Here is a 19832-nt window from a genome sequence, read left to right as displayed (position 1 = left end):
ATCAAAAAAAGAAACGTCCTCTCACTGTCAACTGTGTTTATTTTCAGCTAAATTAACACGTGTAAATATTTGTATGAACATAACAAGATTCAACGACTGAGACAAATTGAAAAATTTTCACAGACATGTGACTAACATAAATGGAATAATGTGTCCCTGAACAAAGGGGGGGTCAAAATCAAAAGTAACAGTCAGTATCTGGTGTGGCCACCAGCTGCATTAAGTACTGCAGTGCATCTCCTCCTCATGGACTGCACCAGATTTGCCAGTTCTTGCTGTGAGATGTTACCCCACTCTTCCACCAAGGCATCTGCAAGTTCCCGGACATTTCTGGGGAGGAATGGCCCTAGCCCTCACRCTCCGATCCAACAGGTCCCAGACGTGGTCAATGGGATTGAGATCCGGGCTCTTCGCTGGCCATGGCAGAGCACCGACATTCCTGTCTTGCAGGAAATCACGCACAGAACGAGCAGTATGGCTGGTGGCATTGTCATGCTGGAGGGTCATGTCAGGATGAGCCTGAAGGAAGGGTACCACATGAGGGAGGAGGATGTCTTCCCTGTAACGCACAGCGTTGAGATTGCCTGCAATGACAACAAGCTCAGTCCGATGATGCTGTGACACACCGCCCCAGACCATGACGGACCCTCCACCTCCAAATCGATCCCGCTACAGAGTACAGGCCTRGGTGTAAACGCTCATTCTTTCGACGATAAACGCGAATCCGATCATCACCCCTGGTGAGACAAAACCGCGACTCATCAGTGAAGAGCACTTTTTGCCAGTCCTGTCTGGTCCAGCGACGGTGGGTTTGTATAGGCGACGTTGTTGCCAGTGATGTCTGGTGAGAACCTGCCATACAACAGGCCTACAAGCCCTCAGTCCAGCCTCTCTCAGCCTATTGCGGACAGTCTGAGCACTGATGGAGGGATTGTGCGTTCCTGGTGTAACCGGCCAGTTGTTGTTGCCATCCTGTACCTGTCCCGCAGATGTGATGTTCGYATGTACCGATCCTGTGCAGGTGTTGTTACACGTGGTCTGCCACTGCGAGGACGATCAGCTGTCCGTCCTGTCTCCCTGTAGCGCTGTCTTAGGCGTCTCACAGTACGGACATTGCAATTTATTGCCCTGGCCACATCTGCAGTCCTCATGCCTCCTTGCAGCATGCCTAAGGCATGTTCACGCAGATGAGCAGGGACCCTGGGCATCTTTCTTTTGGTGTTTTTCAGAGTCAGTAGAAAGGCCTCTTTAGTGTCTAAGRTGTTAGTGTCTTCACGACCGTTCCACAGGTGCATGTTAATTAATTGTTTATGGTTCATTGAACAAGCATGGGAAACAGTGTCGTACTCAGAAAAGTGTTTCGATAATCTTGTGTTATTAAACTCAACAAAAAAAAGAAACGTCCCTTTTTCAGGACCCTGTCTTTCAAAGATAATTCGTTTCCACACCTGGATTAGGCAACATTTGCCCATTATTCTTTTCAAAATTCTTCAAACTCTGTCAAATTGGATGTTGATCATTGCTCTTTTCATGTATTGCCATAGATTATCAAGTAGATTTAAGTCAGAACTGTAACTAGGCCACTGTCTTCTTGGTAAGCAACTTGGTAAGCAACCTTGGTCTGCTGTTTTAGGTTATTGTCCTGCTGAAAGGTGAATTCATCRCCCASTGTCTGGTGGAAAGCAGACTGAACCAGGTTTTCCTCTAGGATTTTGCCTGTGCTTAGCTCCATTTCATGTATTTTTTTATCCTGAAAAACTCCCAAGTCCTTAACGATTACAAGCATACGCATAACATAATGCAGCCACCACTATGATTGAAAATATGGAGAGTGGTACTCAGTAATGTCTCCCTCATGGCCCAGGTGTCTACATACACCATAGACACATACCAGTTTAGATGGATCCAGCTCAGAGAGGCCCAGCTGATGAGCTCCATCAGCAGCAGATTTTCACACTGAACAAAATCGTCAGCGCAATATGCAACAATTTCAAATATTTTACTGAGTTACAGTTCATAGAAGGGAATCAGTCAATTGAAATAAATTCKTWAGGCTCTAATCTATGGATTTCACATGACTGATTACAGATATGCATCTGTTCATCACACAAAATGTAGGGGCGTGGATCAGAAAACGATTCAGTATCTGGTGTGACCACCATTTGCCTCATGCAGCGCAACACATCTCCTTCACATAGAGTTGATCAGGCTGTTTGATTGTGGCCTGTGGAATGTTGTCTCACTCGTCTTCAATGGCTGTGTGAAGTTGCTGGATATTGGCGGGAACTGGAACACGCTGTCGTACACGTCGACCCAGAGCATCCCAAACATGCTTAATGGGTGTCATGTCTGGTGAGTATGCAGGCCATGGAAGAACTGGGACATTTTCAGCTTCCAGGAATTGTGTCCAGATCCTTGTGACATGGCCATGTATTATCATGCTGAAACTTTACGTACCTCCCAAGTTGACTTCAATATTTGTGCATAAAGGCATTTCCACCGCCATTTCTCGCATAATTAATTTTGATCCGTCTGCATTTATAAAACTGTACKAAAAAACTTCCTGTTTCCGGTCATGATTTATTTTTTATATGGTATGACTACTACCATTAAGACTGTGGATGGAAACATGGTAACTAACTCCAACCAGTGTAGAAACCTCTGGCCCTTCAACCAGCTGGCAATGGTCTAATAAGGCTAACCATCCCTCACACATCATATGATTCAAATCCTTTTCTTGGTTTTCTAGCAACATGACACAAAGTTATCCTGGGTTGTGTGGACATCTTTGGGACAAACCAGTTGTCAACTATAATATAGTCAGTGGAGGTCACTCGTCTTTCTGAGCTGGCTACGTCACCCTGTGTTCTAACCTGTTAACACCCAGTCGTGGTCATTCTTTCTCACCTGGGTTTGCTATGGTTGTCCTTTGATCCAAACCATCCTTTGTGTTTCTCGCCTGGGCCAGAGTCAGAGGCCTGTTCAGACTCATCCAGACAGTTCCTGCTCCGTTTCCTCCCCTGGCTGTCTCTGTCTGACTCCTCCCTGGCCCCCTCGCCCATTCCCTGACCAGCCTGCTCCAGGGCCGCTGCGATGGCCACCTTCTCCTCCTTCCCTGCCTTGTCAAAGGACCAGCGCCGGCCGTCCGCAGCGGGACCTTTAGGGAGGAGGACAGGGAGCTCCTCTCTCTGCTGGTTGAGGTTCTGGAGGGATTGGGACAGAGGCAGGTTCTTCTTCACCAGGGCTAGAGAATCTAAAGGTATTACGGGGTTCCCCGGGCAAGGGTCCAAGGTGGTGTTGTACACATGGCTTCCATTGATGCAGACAGGCTGAGGCACAGGGATGTTGATCTCTCCAGACTCGTCAGTGAACTCACATGTATAGGAGGCCAGCTTGGGAGACGACTCTGCCGTATGCTCTGTGGAGAGGAGAGAGAGAGAGAGAGATGCTAGTGCTTGAATAGCATGTCTTTTCATGACAGGAAAAGTTTAAGCAAAGAGTGACAATGTATGTAATCAAACAATTAAAGTAGGGATGTAACGATTCACTTCGGTCCCGATTCAAAGGACTGCTTCGGTCCGCGGACCCCAAACCGAGCAAAATGTAGCATCACTCAGAAAATCTAATGTAATGAATCGCTGATTCACTGAAATGTTACACTACTATTACTCTGATAGAAGATGGTGGTAGTGGAGTGGTAGATAGGTTGCGTAGGTATGGTGTGGTAGATGGTGTTGTAGATGGGGTGTGGTAGTGGAGTGGTAGATGGTGTGGTAGATGGTGTGGTAGATGGTGTGGTAGATGGTGTGGTAGATGGTGTGGGTAGATGGTGTGGTAGATGATGTTGGGGTAGATGGTGGTAGTGGGGTGGTAGATGGTGGTAGTGGGGTGTAGATGGTGTGGTAGATTGTGGTAGATGGTGTGTAAATGGTGTAGTGGGTGGTAGTGGAGGTAGTGGGGGTGTAGATGTGGTAGTGGGTGGTAGTGGGGTGGTAGATGGTGGTAGTGGGTGGGTAGATGTGTGGTAGTGGAGTGGTAGATGGTGTGGTAGATGGTGTGGTAAATGGTGTGGTAAATGGTGGTAGTGGGGTGGTAGTGTGGTGGTAGTGGGTGGTAGATGGTGGTAGTGGGTGGTAGTGGGTGGTAGATGGTGTGGTAATGGTGTGGTAAATGGTGGTAGTGGGTGGTAGTGGAGTGGAGTGGTGGTAGATGGTGTGGTGATGGTGTGGTAATGGTGTGTTATGTGGTAGTGGTGTATGGATGGTAGTGGGGTGGTAGATGTGGTAGTGGTGTTAGTGGGGTGGTAGATGGTGGTAGTGGGTGTAGATGGTGGTAGTGAGTGGTAATGGTGTGGTAAATGGTGTGGTAAATGGTGGTAGTGGGTGGTAGATGGTGGTAGTGGGTGGTAGTGGTGGTAGTGGTTAGTGGGTGGTAGATGGTGGTAGTGGGTTAGATGTGGTAGTGGTGGTAGATGGTGGTAGTGGGGTGGTAAATGGTGGTAGTGGGGTGGTAGATGGTGGTAGTGGGGTGTATGATGGTGGTAGTGAGTGGTAGTGGGTGGTAGATGGTGGTAGTGGGGTGGTAGATGTGGTAGTGAGGTGTAGTGGTGGTAGATGTGGTAGTGAGTGGTAGATGGTGGTAGTGGGGTGGTAATGTGGTAGTGGGTGGGAGTGGTGGTAGTGGGTGGTAAAATGGTGGGAGTGGTGTAATGTTATGGGGTGGTAGATGGTGGGTAGTGGTGGTGGTAGATGTGGTAGTGGTAGAGTGTGTGTGGGGTGTGGTAGGGGTGAGTGGGTGGTTGTGGGTGGGTGGGTGTGGGTATGAGGATGGGGTAGTGGGGTGGTAGTGGGTGGTAGATGGTGGTAGATGTGGTGGGGTGTAGATGGTGGTAGTGGGTGGTAAATGGTGTGTGAGTGGGGTAATGGTGGTAGTGGGGTGGTAGGGGTGGTAGATGGTGGTAGTGGGGTGGTAGTGTGGTGGTGGGTGGTAGTGGGTGGTAAAATGTGTGGTAGTGAGTGGTTAAATGGTGGTAGTGGGGTGGGTAGATGGTGGTATGGTGGTAAATGGTGGTAGTGGAGTGGTAGTGGGGTGGTAGTGGGGTGGAAGTGGGTGGTGGTGGTAGTGTGGTAGTGGGTGGTAGATGCGTGGTAGATGGTGGTGGGTGGTAAATGGTGGTAGTGGGTGGTAAATGGTTGGTAGTGGGTGGTAGTGGGGTGGTAGATTAGGTGGTAGTGGGGTGGTAGATGGTGTAGTGGGGTGGGGTAAATTTGGTGGTAGTTTGGGGTGGTAAATGGTGGTAGTGGAGTGGTAGTGGGTGGTAGTATGGTGGTAGTGGGTGTGGTAGATGGTGGTAGTGGGTGGTAGATGGTGGTAGTGAGTGGTAGTGGGGTGGTAGAGATGGTGTAGTGGGGTGGTAAATGGTGGTAGTGGGGTGTAAGATGGTGGTAGTGGGTGGGTAGTGGGTAGATGGGTGTAGATGGTGGTAGTGGAGTGTAGATTGTGGTAGTGGTATGGGGGGTGGTAAAATTGTGTAGTGGGGTGGTAATGGTGGTAGTGGGGTGGTTAAATGGTGGTAGATGGTGGTAGTGGAGTGGTAGTGGGGTGGTAGATGGTGGTAGTGGAGTGGTAGATGGTGGTAGTGGGGTGGTAAATGGTGGTAGTGGGTGGATGTTGGAGTGGGTGGTAGATTAGGTGTGGTAGTGGGGTGGTAGGTGGTGGTAAGTGGGGTGGTAGAATGGTGGTAGTGGGTGGTAGTGGGTGGGTAAGATGGTGGTAGTGGGGTGGTAATGGTGGTAGTGGGGTGGTAGATGGTGGTAGTGGGGTGGTAGATGTGGTAGTGGGGTGGTAGATGTGGTAGATGGTGTGGTAGTGGGGTGGTAGATGGTGGTAGATGGTGGTAGTGGGGTGGTTAGATGGTGGTAATGGTGTAGTGGGGTGGTTAGATTGGGTGGTAGATGTGGTAATGGTAGTGGGTGGTAGTGGTGGTGAAGTGGTGGTGGTGGTGGTAAGATGGTGGTAGATGGGGTTGGGTAGTGGGGTGGTAGATGGTGGTAGTGGGGTGTAAAATGGTGGTAGTGAGTGGTGTGTAGTAGTGGGTGGTAGATGTGTAGTGGGGTGGTAGTGGGGTGGTAGATGGTGGTAGTGGGTGGTAAAGTGGAGTGGAAGTGGTAGTGGTAGTGGGGTGGTAGATGGTGGTAGTGGTGTGGTAGATGGTGGTAGTGGAGTGGTAGTGGGCGTGGTAGATGGGGTTAGTGTGGTAGTGGGGTGGTAGATGGTGGTAGTGGAGTGGTAGTGGGTGGTAGATGGTGGTAGTGGGGGTAGATGGTGGTAGTGGGGTGGTAAAATGGTGGCAGAGGGGTGGTACATGGTGGTAGTGGAGTGGTAGTGGGTTTGGTAAGATGGTGGTAGTGGGTTGGTAGTAGTGGTAAAATGGTGGAAGTGGGTGAAAATTGTGGTAGAGGGGTTGGTAAATGTTGGTAGATGGTGGTCAGAGGGGTGGTGTGGGGTGGTAATGGTGTAAAGTGGTGGTAGTGGGGTAGTTAATGGTGGTAGTGGGGTGGTAGATGGCATAAGTGGAGTGGTAGATGGGGGTAGTTGGGTGGTAAAAGGTGGTAGTGGTGGTAATGGTGGGGTAGTGCGGGTGGTAGATGGTGGGTAGTGGGGTGGTAGATTGGTTGGTAGTGGAAGTGGTGTGGGGGGGTGTGTCAGTGGGTGGTAGATGGGTGGTGAGGTATGGGGTGTAGTGGGTGGTAAATGCGTGTAGTGGGTGGTAATGTGGTAGTGCGGGTGGTAGATGGCCTTGGTAGCTGGGTGGTAGAGATGGTGGTAGTGTGGGTGGTAAGATGGTGGTAGATGGTGTAGTGGGGTTGTAGAATGGTGGCTGGAGCTGGTGGTTCGATGGTGGGTAGATGTTGTGGTGATGGTGGTGCGTGGTAATGGTGGTAGATGGTGGTTGGGTGGTAGATGGTTGGTAGATGGTGGTGTGTGGGTGGTAGATGGTGTAGTGGGGTGTAGTGAAGTGGTAGATGGTGGTAGTGGGTTGGTAAAATGGTGGTTTGGAGTGGTGATGGTCGGTAGTGGGGTGTAGATGGTGGTAGTGGGTGTAGTTGGGGTGGTAGATGGTGGTAGTGGGTGGACAAATGGTGGTAGTAGGTAGCTGTAATGGCGATGGGTAGTGGGGTGGTAGAATGTGGTAGTGAGCTGGTAGGATGGTGGTGTGGAGTTGGTAGTGGGGTGTAGTGTGGGTGGTTAGATGGTGGTAGTGGGTTGTAGATGGTGTAGTGGAGTGGTAGTGGGTGATGGTAGATGGTTGGTATGGGGTGGTAGATGGTGTAGTGGCGGTGGTAAAATGGTGCAGAGGGGTGGTAGCATGCGTGGTATGGAGTGGTAGTGGTTGTAGATGGCGGTAGTGGGTTGGTAGATAGTGGTTAATGGTGAAGTGGGGGGATGAGAAATGTGTGGTAAGGGTGGTAAATGTGGTAGATGGTGGCCAGAGGGGTGGTAAGTGGGTGGTAAATGGTGGTAAAGTGGTGGAGTGGGGTAGTTAATGGTGGTAGTGGGTGGTGATGCCAGTAGTGGAGTGGTAGATTTGGTAGTTGTGTGTAGATGGTCGTTGACTGGTGTGGGGTGTGGTAGTGGGGGTAGCATGGGTGGTACGATGGGGTGGTAGTGGGTGTGGTAGATGGTTGAGTGGTGGTAGATGGTGGTAGTGGGTGGTAGAGGAGGTGGAGATGGCGGTTAGTGGGGTGTAGATGGTGGTAGTGGATTGGTAGACTGGTGGTAGAGGAGTGGATAGATGGTGATAGTGGGGTGGTAGATGGTGGAGCTGGGTGTAGATGGTGGTAGTGGAGTGGTGTAGATGGTGGTAGTGGTGATGTGTAGTGTGTGTGTGGTTGATGGGTGGTGATGATGGTTGGGTAAGATTGGGTGTGGTAGATGGTGTGGTATGGTGGTGGTAGTGGGTGTAGATGGTGGGGGTGGTAGAATGGGTGGTAGTGGAGTGGTTAGATGGTGGTACGTGAGTGGTAGTGGTGGTAAATGGAGGTGGTAGTGGGGTTGGTAAAATGTGGTCAGTGGGGTGGTAATCGTGGGGTAGTGGGTGGTATGATGGTAGAGTGGTGGTAGATGGTGGTATGTGGTGGGTGGTGATGCGTAGTAGTGAGTGGTAAGAGGTGGTGTGGGGTGGTAGATGGTGGTAGTGGGTGGTAGATGGTGGTAGATGGTGGTAGTAGGGTGGTTAAATGTGTGGAGTGAGTTGGTATGTGGCGTAGTGGGGTGTAGATTGGTGTAGATGTGGTAGTGGGGTGGTAGTGGGGTGGTTAGATGTGGTAGTGGGTGGTAGTGGGGGGTAGATGGTGGTAGTTGGAGTGGTAGATGTGGTAGTGGGTGTGGTAGTGGTGGTAGATGGGGTGATAGATGGTGGTTAGTGGGGTGGTAAATGGTGGGAGTGGGGTTGGTAGATGGGGTTAGATAGTGGTAGTGGACGGTGGTAGAATTGGTGTAGTGGGGTGGTAGATAGATGGTGGTAGTATGGGGTTGGTATAATGAGTGTAGTGGGATGGTAATGGTCGGTAGTTGTGGGAGATGGTGTAGTGGGTGGTAGATGTGGTAGACCTGGTAGTGGGTGGTATGATGGTGGTAGTGGGCGCGGTGGTAGATGGTGGTTGGGGCTGGTAGTGGGTGGTTAGATGGTGTTAGATGGTGGTGGTGGGTGGTAGATGGTGGTAGTGGGTGTAGTGATATAGTAATGGTTGGGTTAGTGAGGGTGGTAAAATGGTGTGGTAGTGGAGTAGGTGAGATTGGTGGGTACGTGGGTGTAGTGGTGGTAGTGGAGTGGTAGATGGTGTAGTGGATGGTAGTGGGGTGTCGTGGGGTGGAGTGGGGTGGTAGATGGTGTAGTGGGGTGTAGATGGTGGTAGTGAGGTGGTAGTGGGTGGTGCAGATGTGGTAGTGGGTTGGTAGATCGGTGGCTAGTGGGGTGGTACAGAGGTGGCAGAGGAGGTGGTAGATGGGGTAGTGGATGGTAGTGGGTTGGTAGATGGCGGTTAGTGGTGTTGGTAGATAAGTGGGTTAAAATGGTGGACGTGGGTGGAAAATTTGGTAGAGGGGTGGTAAATGTGGTGGTAGATGGTGAGCAGATGGGATAGTGGGGTGGTAAATCGGTGGGTAGTGGTTGTTAATGGTGGTAGTGGGGTGGTAAGATGTTGGTATTGTGTGGTAGATGGTGTGGTGTGGTAGTGGGTGGTAGATGGGTGGTAGTGGGGTCGGTAAGTGGGCGGGTAGATGGTCGCTTGTAGTGGGCTTGGGTAGATGGTGGTAGGGGGTGGTAGATGGTGGTTAGTGGGGTGGTAGGCTGGTGGTAGAGGAGTGGAAGATGGTGTGATAGTGGTGTGTGGGGTCGTAGCGGATTGGAGATCGTGTAGAGGAGTGGTAGATGGTGATAGTGGGGTGGTAGATGGTGGTAGTGGGGTGGTAGATGGTCGGTAGTGGCAGTGGTAGATGCGTGGTAGTGGGGTGGTAGATGGTGGGTAGAGGAGTGTACAGAGTGGCGGTAGTGGGGTGTTAGTGAGGTGGTAGTGGATTGGTAGATGGTGGTAGAGAAGTGTAGATGGTGATACTGTGGTGGCTAGATGGTGGTAAGTGGGTGGTAGATGGTGCTCAGTAGGACGTGGTAGATGGTGTAGATGGGTGGTAGTGGTGGAGGTGTGGTAGTGTGTCGGGGTTAGTGTGCATGTGGTAGTGGTAGTGTAGTTGGGGTAGATGGTCGGGGTAGTGGGGTGGTAGATGGTGTGGTAGTGGGTGGTAGAGTGGTGTGGGTGATGTGGGTGTGGTAATGGGTGGTAGATGTGGTAGTGGGGTCCGGTAGATGGCGTAGTGGTTGATAGATCGGGGTGAGTGGGGGGTAGATGGTGTGGTGTGGAGTGGATGGTGGTAGTGGGTGGTATGTGGGTGGGTGTGGTAGGGTGGTAGTGGGGTGTGGGTGGTTAGATGGGTGGTAGTGGGGTGTAGATGGTGTGTAAGTGTGGTAGATGGGTGGTAGATTGGTGTGGGGTAGTAGAGGTTGGTAGGTGTGTGGTGGTAGATGGTGGTAGTGGGGTTGGTATGGTATGGGTGGTAGATGTGTGGTAGGTGGCGTGTGGTAGATGGCGGGTAGTGGGGTGGTAGATGGCGGTAGTGGGGTGGTAGGAGAACGCTACCTGCCTGAATGCATAGTGCACACTGTAAAATTTGGTGGATGAGAAATAGTGGGCTGGGGCTGTTTTTCATGGTTRGGGCCCCTTAGTTCCAGTGAAGGGACATCTTAACGCTACAGCGTACAATGACATTCTAGTGCTTCCAACTTTGTGGCAACAGTTTGGGGAAGACCGGGAGGTGCCAGGCGCAACGGTTTGAGTGTGTCAAGAACTGCAATGCTGCTGGGTTTTTTACACGCTCAACTGTTTCCCGTGGCTATCGGGAATGCTCCAGCACCAAAAGGACATCCAGACAACTTGATACAACTGTGGGAAGCATTGGAGTCAACATGGACCAGCATCCCTGTGGAACGCTTGACACCTTGTAGAGTCCATGCCCCTCAATATTAGGAAGGTGTTCATAATGTTTTGTACACTTAGATATCTATCTATCTATCTCTCAGTGGAGGCTGGTGGGGAGGAGCGACAAACTTTCAACCTGTTCTCCCCATTAAGCAACGAATCGGAGGCTGAGCCTTCTCAGGTCTCTCTTTCTCCTGTTATTGGGTCTGAGCCGCCGAAGCCTCCCACCATTAGCTCTGACAAATTGAAACCCTAGTCATTAGCGACTCCATTACCCGCAGTATTAGCCTTAAAACGAATCACCCAGCGATCATACACTGTTTACCAGGGGGCAGGGCTACCGACGTTAAGGCTAATCTGAAGATGGTGCTGGCTAAAACTGCAGAGCGTAGAGTATAGGAATATTGTTATCCACGTTGGCACCAACGATGTTAGGATAAAACAATCAGAGGTCACCAAGCACAACATAGCTTCAGCGTGTAAATTAGCTAGAAAGATGTGTTGGCATCGAGAAATTGCCTCTGGCCCCCTACCAGTTAGGGGGAGTGATGAGCTCTACAGCTGTCTCTCACAACTCTCTCCCTCTCTCCCTCCCGGAGGACCTGAGGACCAAGCCTCAGCACTACCTGGCCTGATGACTCCTTGCTGTCCCCAGTCCACCTGGTCGTGCTGCTGCTCTAGTTTCAACTGTTCTGCCTGTGGCTATGGAACCCTGACCTGTTCACCGGACGTGCTACCTTGTCCCGGACCTGCTGTTTTTGACTGAGTGACTCTCTTTTTCTCTACCTCTCAAATGCTCGGCTATGATAAGCCTACGGACATTTAGTCCTGAGGTACTGACCTGTTGCACCCTCTACAACCACTGACTATTATTTGACCCTGCTGGTCAACTATAAACACTTGAACATCTTGAAGAAAAATCTGGCCTTAACGGGCCATGTACTCTTATTATATTCCACTAGAAGGAATAACTAGGTATATATGATGGTTTCCTCTCACCAGGGCTGTCCGCTGTGAAGTTGCTGCTGTTGCTAGGCGAGTTAGACAGGTCAGACACCACTACAGAGATCCCAGCGGTGGGACTGAGACTCCCTCCCCTCGACGARGACTCACTACTCTCCGACCCTAGCGACGTGCTCGACCTCGTATCAGACGACTTRCTCAGTTTCCCTCGCAGGAAGAAGTTCCTCATCTTACTCCTCCGCCCCTCCCCTCCTTCGTCGTCCTCATAGTCTTCCTCCCCGCCGCCATCGCTCGGCAACCGGTTCCTCATGCGGGAAACGGGGCCGTAGCCGCTCACAATAGTGGAGGCAGAGTCTTCATCAGAGTCCTTGCTGCTCCTCTTCTTGCCCTTGATGCGGTCCTTGATCTTGCCGAAGGTGGACCGGGGCTTGTCCTTACCCAGGGAGAGGTCGTACATGCTGGCTGTCAGATTGTTCTTGGTGAACTGCACCGTCACCTGGATGTCCCCTCGCTCCTTCTCCTTCTTCCCAGTCTTGGAGTTCAACTTGTACCACCTGGAACAGAGAGAGGGACAAGAACAAGATCACTTCAGACTGGATCATATGTAGAGGGCTTAATGAGCAAGGATTTGTTCTAGTTCAATAGGTAGAGATGGCAAGAGAGATTTCTAAACATACAAATACCAGTCAAAAGTTTGGACAAACCTACTCATTCAAGGTTTTTGAAATTTTATTACTAGAARAATATTGAAGATATCAAACTATGAAATAACACATATGGAATCATGTCGTAACCAAAAAAGTATTAAACAAATCCAAATATATTTTAGATTCTTTAAAGTAGCCACCCTTTGCCTTGATGACAGCTTTGCACACTCTTAGCATTCTCTCAACCAGCTTCACCTGGAATGCTTTTCCAACAATCTTGAAGGAGTTCCCACATGCTGAGCACTTGTTGGCTGCTTTTCCTTCACTCTGCGGTCATCCCAAACCATCTCTATTGGGTTGAGGTCGGTTGATTGTGGAGGCAAAGTCATCTGGTAGACCCTTTCACAGCCTGGAGATGAGTTGGGTCAATATCCTGTTGAAAAACAAATGATAGTCCCACTAAGCGCAAACCAGATGGGATGCAAAGCACCCCCACACCATCACACCTCCTCCTCCATGCTTCACGGTGGGAACCACACGTGCAGAGATCATCCGTTCACCTACTCTGCATCTCACAAAGACACGGCAATTGGAACCAAAAATCTCAAATTTGTTCTCATCAGACAAAAAGGACAGATTTCCACGGTTCTAATGTCCATTGCTCATGTTTCTTGGCCCAAGCAAGTCTCTTATTATTGATGTCCTTTAGTAATAGTATCTTTGCAGCAATTTGACCATGAAGGCCTGATTCACTTAGTCTCCCCTGAACAGTTGATGTTGAGATGTGTCTGTTACTTGAACTCTGTGAAGCATTAATTTGGGTTGCAATTTCTGAGGCTCTGCAGCAGAGATAACTCTGGTCTTCCTTTCCTGTGGCGGTCCTCATTATGGCACACCTGATAATACCTCAGAGAGKGAGAATGCCTAGAGTTTGCAAAGTTGTCAACAAGGCAAAGGGTGACTACTTTYAAGAATCTCAAATAGAAAATATATTTTGATTTGTTCAACACATTTTTGGTTACTACATGATTCCATGTGTTATTTCATAGTGTTGATGTCTTCACTATTATTCTACAATCTAGTCTCAAAACAATGGCAAACAAATAGCCCATTAAAACACCAATAGAGTGCATTAATGGACTGTTTCCTTGAGCTGGAGACAAAGGTGTCAGGTGAGACCGAGGAGAGACTGAATTAAACTATTGTTCATGTGAATGAGGTTAATCTGGCCTCACGTCCAGGGAGGGACTAAACACACACCCCGAGACCCCGCTCCAGTGTGTGTGTGTGTGTGTGTGTGTGTGTGTGTGTGTGTGTTTTCAGATTTCCCATGATACATTCTGGCACTTTGTTATTGTTATCAGACCTGTTTTCCTCTCCCAGACATATTTTGCATCCCAAATGGCACACTATTCCCTACATAGGGCACTACTGGCACCCTATTCCCTACATAGGGCACTACTGGCACCCTATTCCCTACATAGGGCTCTGGTAAAAACAAAAGTAGTGCAGGGCACTAAATAGAGAATAAGGTGCCATTTTGGGACACATCCTCTTCTAAACCCTGGCAAAACAACCACCAGGAAAACAGCCTAACAATGAGTGGCTACTGGCTGGCCTTGATACAACAGCGTAACACGGTCATTGGCAGGCCATTCGTAGACATGCCACTGTGCTGCTGAAAACATCACAAAAAGGGAGTAGCTTCAAACATGAGACGACTTAACCATTCATATATAGGCTGCTGCTAATAAAATATTGAGTTTTAAAAACAGCTACATGTAGTAGCTCCAAAACGGACAGTAGCTTTAAAACGGGCACCAGCTCTAAATGGGCAGTAGCTTTAAAACAGGTAGTAGCTTTAAAACAGGCAGTAGCTTTAAAACGAGCACCATCTCTAAACGGGCAGTAACTTTAAAACATATAGTAGCCTTGAACTGTGTCAGGTACTGAATGACTCATGGGAAATTCTCACATTCATTGTGTAGATATGCTGCTGTTGAAACCAGCCCAACTGCTATTAGCTAGTGTTATTGTAAATGACAGATCTGAACCACTTAAATCAGATGCTAGGTGTGACTAGCAGTCAAATGCTTAGTCCCAGGCCCTTCCCAACAAAGTAAAGAGAAAGAAAATAGAGAATAAAAAAGTAAAACATGTAATAATAAATACACAATGAGTAACAATAACATGGCTCTATACAGAGTACCAGTACTGAGTCAATGATAACATGGCTCTATACAGAGTACCAGTACTGAGTCAATGATAACATGGCTCTATATAAGTTACGAGTATGGAAGTAATGTAGAAGGCTTAATAAACAGAGGTACCAGTACTGGTCAATGATGAACCAGGCTCTATACAGAGTACCAGTATGAGTCAATGATATAGAGTGCTCTATGGTACAGAGTCCAGTACTGAATGTCAATAGATTAAATGGCTCTATAGAGACAGTACTCTGGTCAATGATAAATGGATCTATACAGAGTAAGAGTATGAGTCAAATGATGACATGGCTCTATAGCAAGATCAGTACTGAGTAATGATAACATGGCTCTATAACAGAGTACCAGATATGAGTCAATTGATAAATCATGGTTTATAAGATGTACCAGTACTGAGTCAATGATAATGGCTCTAATACAGGAGTAGCAGTATTGATCATATGATATAAGGCTCTATACAGAGTACAGTAGAATTGATAACATGTCTATAAAGGTAAAGTAATGAAGTCAAGAATAACATGTAAGAAGGAGTACAGTACTGAGCCAATGATAACATGGTCCTATACGAGTACAGTAATATGAGTCATGTGATAAATGGCTTAACACAGGGTAATATGATCAATGATAACATGGCTCTATCATCAGAGACCACGTCGCTCTCAATGATAACTGGCTGCTATACAGAGTACCAGATGATTCAATGATAACAATGGCTCTATAGCAGCAGAGTAGCAGTATTGGGTACAATGATAAAGGTCTATACAGAGTACAGTAATGAAGTCAATGATAAAAATGCGCATAACAGAGTACTAGTAACTGAGTCATTGCTATATGCTTGATACGAGTACTGCAGTATGAGTCAAGGAGACAGGGCTCTATACACGTACGGTATAGACTGAGGTCAATGATAAAGGGCTTATAGCACAAGTATATTATGAGTCATGGATAACATGGCTCATACACAGAGTTGAGTGCTTGAGTCAATGATACATGGTTTAGACAGAGTACAGTAAGGAGTCAATGACATAACATGATTTGTTTCCTGGCATTAAAAACACCCGGCAACTAGGAGCGCACTCTGGAGTTCAGTATTTTCTTGTTGGTTATGGATTATACAGTTGTGAGTGTGCGGTCTTTATGCTAGCATCGTTTGTGGCGGTAATCTTAGTACAGCCGAAGCAGATAGAGATGAAAAGCTCGCTTGGTAAGTAGTATGTTTAGCAGCTTATCATGAGGTATTAACTCAGGAGAGCAGGACCTCGAGACTCCTTAATGATTAGAGATTGTTGCACGATTAGCAAAGATACACAGCACTTACCTCCTGACGCGACGTGAGTGGTTTGAAGCCGATGCGACGGATAGATGTCCCCCAGTTTATTATTGGTACCCATCTATACCTCAGGTCAGACCTGTCTCCAGAACGCCATCTCAGGGACTGGAACATTGTTTAATTTGGTATGAAGATAGACTAAAAGTGTCCAGGAAACATCCCAAGATGTACAGCCGACATGGACTGCAGGCGGGAAGTGGGGCATGGGATATGGCGTTTACAGCAATCTTCATCAAGAAGATAAACAGGAGCCGGGAACTATCGTTTGGCCAGGAAGGGTCTTCACCAACATAGACTCCTGCAATTATGTGTGTTGGTATCGGCAGGTCTCTGGAGCGCTTCTCTTCTTGTTTTAGCTGATTAAGATGGAACTCGGTATGTGGTCCATCTGCTGCAATAGCCACTGTAACGATGTGGTTCGAGATGCCGGTGTATTTGCTTGTTGTAAGGCCCACATGTTATGCTTGACAAATTTCTTGCCATTCTCTTTTGGACTCTCATCGCGCACAGGAATGCGGTTGATTGGAATTATTTACTGTGTGGATTTTCCTGAGATACTGGATACTGGCACGCCTGCCACGACTGAGCACAGACGATCGATACAGGCTCAAAGTCACATTGTTTTTGTCAGTCTCGTTCAATAAACGTACGTGATATGAACTCGAAGTGCTGTCTCTGTTATATGTAGCACGTGACTTCACAGTGTACTGTACGGCAAAACCATTTTTGTGTTAACAGGGTGGTATACGTAGATAAACTGGTGCGATACGTTGAATGCTCAGTGACATACAGAATGTACTCATGGAAAGTAATCATTGGCTTTAATATGATGGCTGACGCTTAGGACAAGCAGGAGGTATGACCTGGTAAAGAGAATTACCACCACCAGAAATATCACCTCTGACTAACCCCACAAAAAAATACTGTTCTCATGTTTCAAGTTGTTGTGCAACAAAGTAAGCATGAAGATTGCTTCTTTGCTAATCTTTCCCAACATCATAAAATACACCAACAAAAGTCAAGTAGAAGAAAACCGATGAGATATATCAGAACGAGAAAGTAAAACATAGAGTGTATAAAGGTCAGTTCCCAGAGTCAGTATCGATATTTCCATTGCAGTAGGATGATATGGAGTGTTTGGGTTAGATAAGTATTAGGGTAAGGTTGATAAGTGCGATAGGATAGATTAGTGATAAAACAGAGATAGAGCAGCGTAATTAAGATGGTATATTAGCTGTGTGTATAGAGTCGCATGAGAGCCGTTTCTAATGAGGAGTGAGAGCCTTTTCCACCTGAAGGAGTGAAGAGGCTTTTTACTGTTTGCATGTTTTCGGACCATTTTATTTACACGGATGTTTGCTGTGTTACCATTTTAAATTTCAACGACGCGTGTTGCATGTTTTAACATTTTAAATTATTCAGCTGTTCAGATTTACCCATAATTTAGACCCGGTTTGCTGTTTAACTTAATTACCGACGGTGCATTTTTAAACCATTATTTACGACTTGTTGTGCCCATGTTTAAACATTTTAGTCTTAGTGAATGTTGGACCACAAGGCAATCCGAAGCTTCTAGCGTAGCTCAATGAGCCCGTGCCGTCCGTTGTAGTCACATCAGATCCTTGGTCTTACGAGTCACTCGATCCCTGGTATGCCGTTCCAGCCAGTGTAAGGCTTACTACCGTTGGTCGTGAGTAATTTGGTGAGTCATGCCGTTTGCAGCACGTTGAGATTGCTGCAATGACAACAACTAGTCGAGTACGCTGGTGACACGAGCCGCCCAGACCAGAGGATCCTCCACGTCAATGCGATCGCTCAGAGGTACAGGCTCGGTGTAAGCTCATTCCTTCGAGCGACTAAACAAATCCGGACATAGCCTGGTGAGAAAAACGACTCGGTAGTGAAGAGCATTTTTGCCAGTCAGTTGGTCCAGCGCGGTGGGTGGCATAGGCAAGTTGTGCGGTGATGTGCGGTGATGGAATGCCTTTAACAACGGCCTATCAGCCTCAGTCAGCCTATTCAGCCTATTGAGAAGGATGAATGGATGGGGGAAGTTGTGCGGTTCCTGGTGTAACTCGGAGCAAGATTGTTGCTTGACATCCTGTACTTGTCCGAGGTGTGGTGTTCGGATGACCGATCCTGTGCAGGTGTTGTACACGTGTAGCGCACTGTGAGACGATCAGTCTGTCATACTGTCTCGTCTGTATGCGATGTCTTAGGCAGTTTCACAGGTAGACATTGCTACTTTTTGCTGGGCTACTTTGTAGTGCCTCCATGCTCCTGCTAGCATGCGTAGGCAATGTTCAGTGCAGAAGAGCAGGGAACTCTTGGGCATCTTTACTTTTGTTGTTTTTCAGAGTCAGTAGAAAGGGCCTTATTGTGTCCTAGATTGTTCATAATGTGACCAATTAATTGCTACGTCTGTAACTGTTAGTGTCTTAACGACCGTTTTCAAGGTGATGGTTCATTAATTGTTTATGGTTCATTGAACAAGCAATGGGGAAACCCCTGTTAAAACTTTTAACAGAAATGAAAGATTGTGATTATTTGGATTTTGTACAAATGATTCTATGAAAGACAACGTCTTATTTTTTGCTGGTGAATTGTTGCGCGATATTCAAGATGTGATATGGATAGATATAAAAGTTAAAAATAGATATTTAAAAAAGTTTTAAATCTTAGCTAGGTAGTTGAATGCTTAGGCTTTAGGCTACTGGCTATCTCGAAGTCATTAATGCCGGCACAAATCGTAAATTGAAAGTGTCTACAGTGTATCATTATATGTCAATTGAAATTTCATTCCATGCCTGTCTGGTAACGAAACAAAACATGGCTGAAAAAAACCTCTAAAGAGATGTCAGAAAATTGTTTTGCTGTATTTCAGAACAAAATTAGAACAGTGATTCTCATTGTTAAGGTGGTGGTGGAAGGAACAAGAGCAGTGTGTATAGCATACCATCAATACAGTGCTCAGGGAAGTATTTCACACCCTTTGACATATGTCCAACTTTTGTTGTGTTTCTGCTGAAGTAATCATTGTTAAATTGAGATATTGTGTATGATAAACACTGTCAAAGTAGAATCGATGTTTTGTAGAAGTTTTTTTTTTTTTACAAAGAATACAAAGAAAAGCTTGACATTTAATTTGGAGTCAATAAGTATTACAATTCTTTATTAAATCAAGTCTATAAAATTAGCCAAAAATTTCAGTAGGAGCAAAATGTGTATAACAGTCACATAAATAAGTTAGAATGGACTGCATCTGGTGTGAACAGATAACGGTTTTTTAACATGATGGTTAGAAAATGACTACCTCATCTCTGTACCACAATATAGAATTAATTGTAGGTCCTCATGAAGCAGTGAATTTGGAAACAGATTTAACCACAAAAGACAGGGGGTTTCAATGACGACTGCAAAAGGGAGAGTATTCTATTTTTTTAAAGCAGACAATTGATCGCCCTGTGAGTTAATCATCTCACTTGATGTCTATCAAACACTGACTACAAAGATAAGGATCTTCTAAATCAGGTTTGCCGGAGAAGGAAGGAAACCACTCGGGACTTCACTATGAGCCATGTGGGACTGTTAAAACGTTACAAGAGTCTTTGAATAGGCTGTGAGAGGAGGAAAACTGAGGAAGGATAACAGCATTGTAGTTACTCAGCAAATAGCTGAACGCTTGAACTGAAGAGTGAAAAGAAGAAGATGGTACGAGATAGAACATAGTTTCAAAACATGCATACTTGTTTGCAAGAGGGCTTAAGTATACTCAGAAAACATATGTAGAACAAACGCTATTTTGTTCTGAATAAAAAGCGGTATGTTTGGGGAGATACAATCAATTCACTGAGTAGACTCTTTATATTTTCAGCATGGTGTGGTGGGCATCATGTGTGGGTAATGCTTGCGCTATAAAACATAGGAAAATCTAGAGGAAACATGTTCAGTCTGGTATCGCAACAGACCCACTGGGGAAGTCATGTCAGCTTTCAGCAGGAAATAAACTAAAACGCAAGGACAATTACAAGAGTTTGCTTGACCAAAAACATTGAATGGTTTTCTGAGTGGCCAAAGTTTAAGTGTTACTTAATGCGAGTTGGAAATCTATGGGCAACTTAATGTGTGTTAG

At 46.9% G+C, this 19832-nt stretch overlaps 1 protein-coding gene across 1 annotated transcript in view; it reads right to left on the bottom strand.

The window, feature by feature from the left end:
• Positions 1-19832, bottom strand: part of LOC112070976 (serine-rich adhesin for platelets-like) — a 75981-nt gene that overhangs the window by 9767 nt on the left and 46382 nt on the right. The window contains exons 2-3 of the mRNA XM_024138436.2: positions 11535-12052; positions 2908-3418 (exon numbers count right to left, since the gene is read on the bottom strand). Coding sequence (XP_023994204.2) covers positions 2908-3418; positions 11535-12052 — 1029 coding nt within the window. The remainder of the gene's footprint in view (positions 1-2907; positions 3419-11534; positions 12053-19832) is intronic.

Source organism: Salvelinus sp. IW2-2015, unplaced genomic scaffold, assembly GCF_002910315.2.
Source record: "Salvelinus sp. IW2-2015 unplaced genomic scaffold, ASM291031v2 Un_scaffold1481, whole genome shotgun sequence".
NCBI lineage: Eukaryota > Metazoa > Chordata > Actinopteri > Salmoniformes > Salmonidae > Salvelinus > Salvelinus sp. IW2-2015.
The sequence above is the reverse complement of the archived record's forward strand: the minus strand, read 5'-3'. Positions and strand labels throughout refer to the sequence as shown.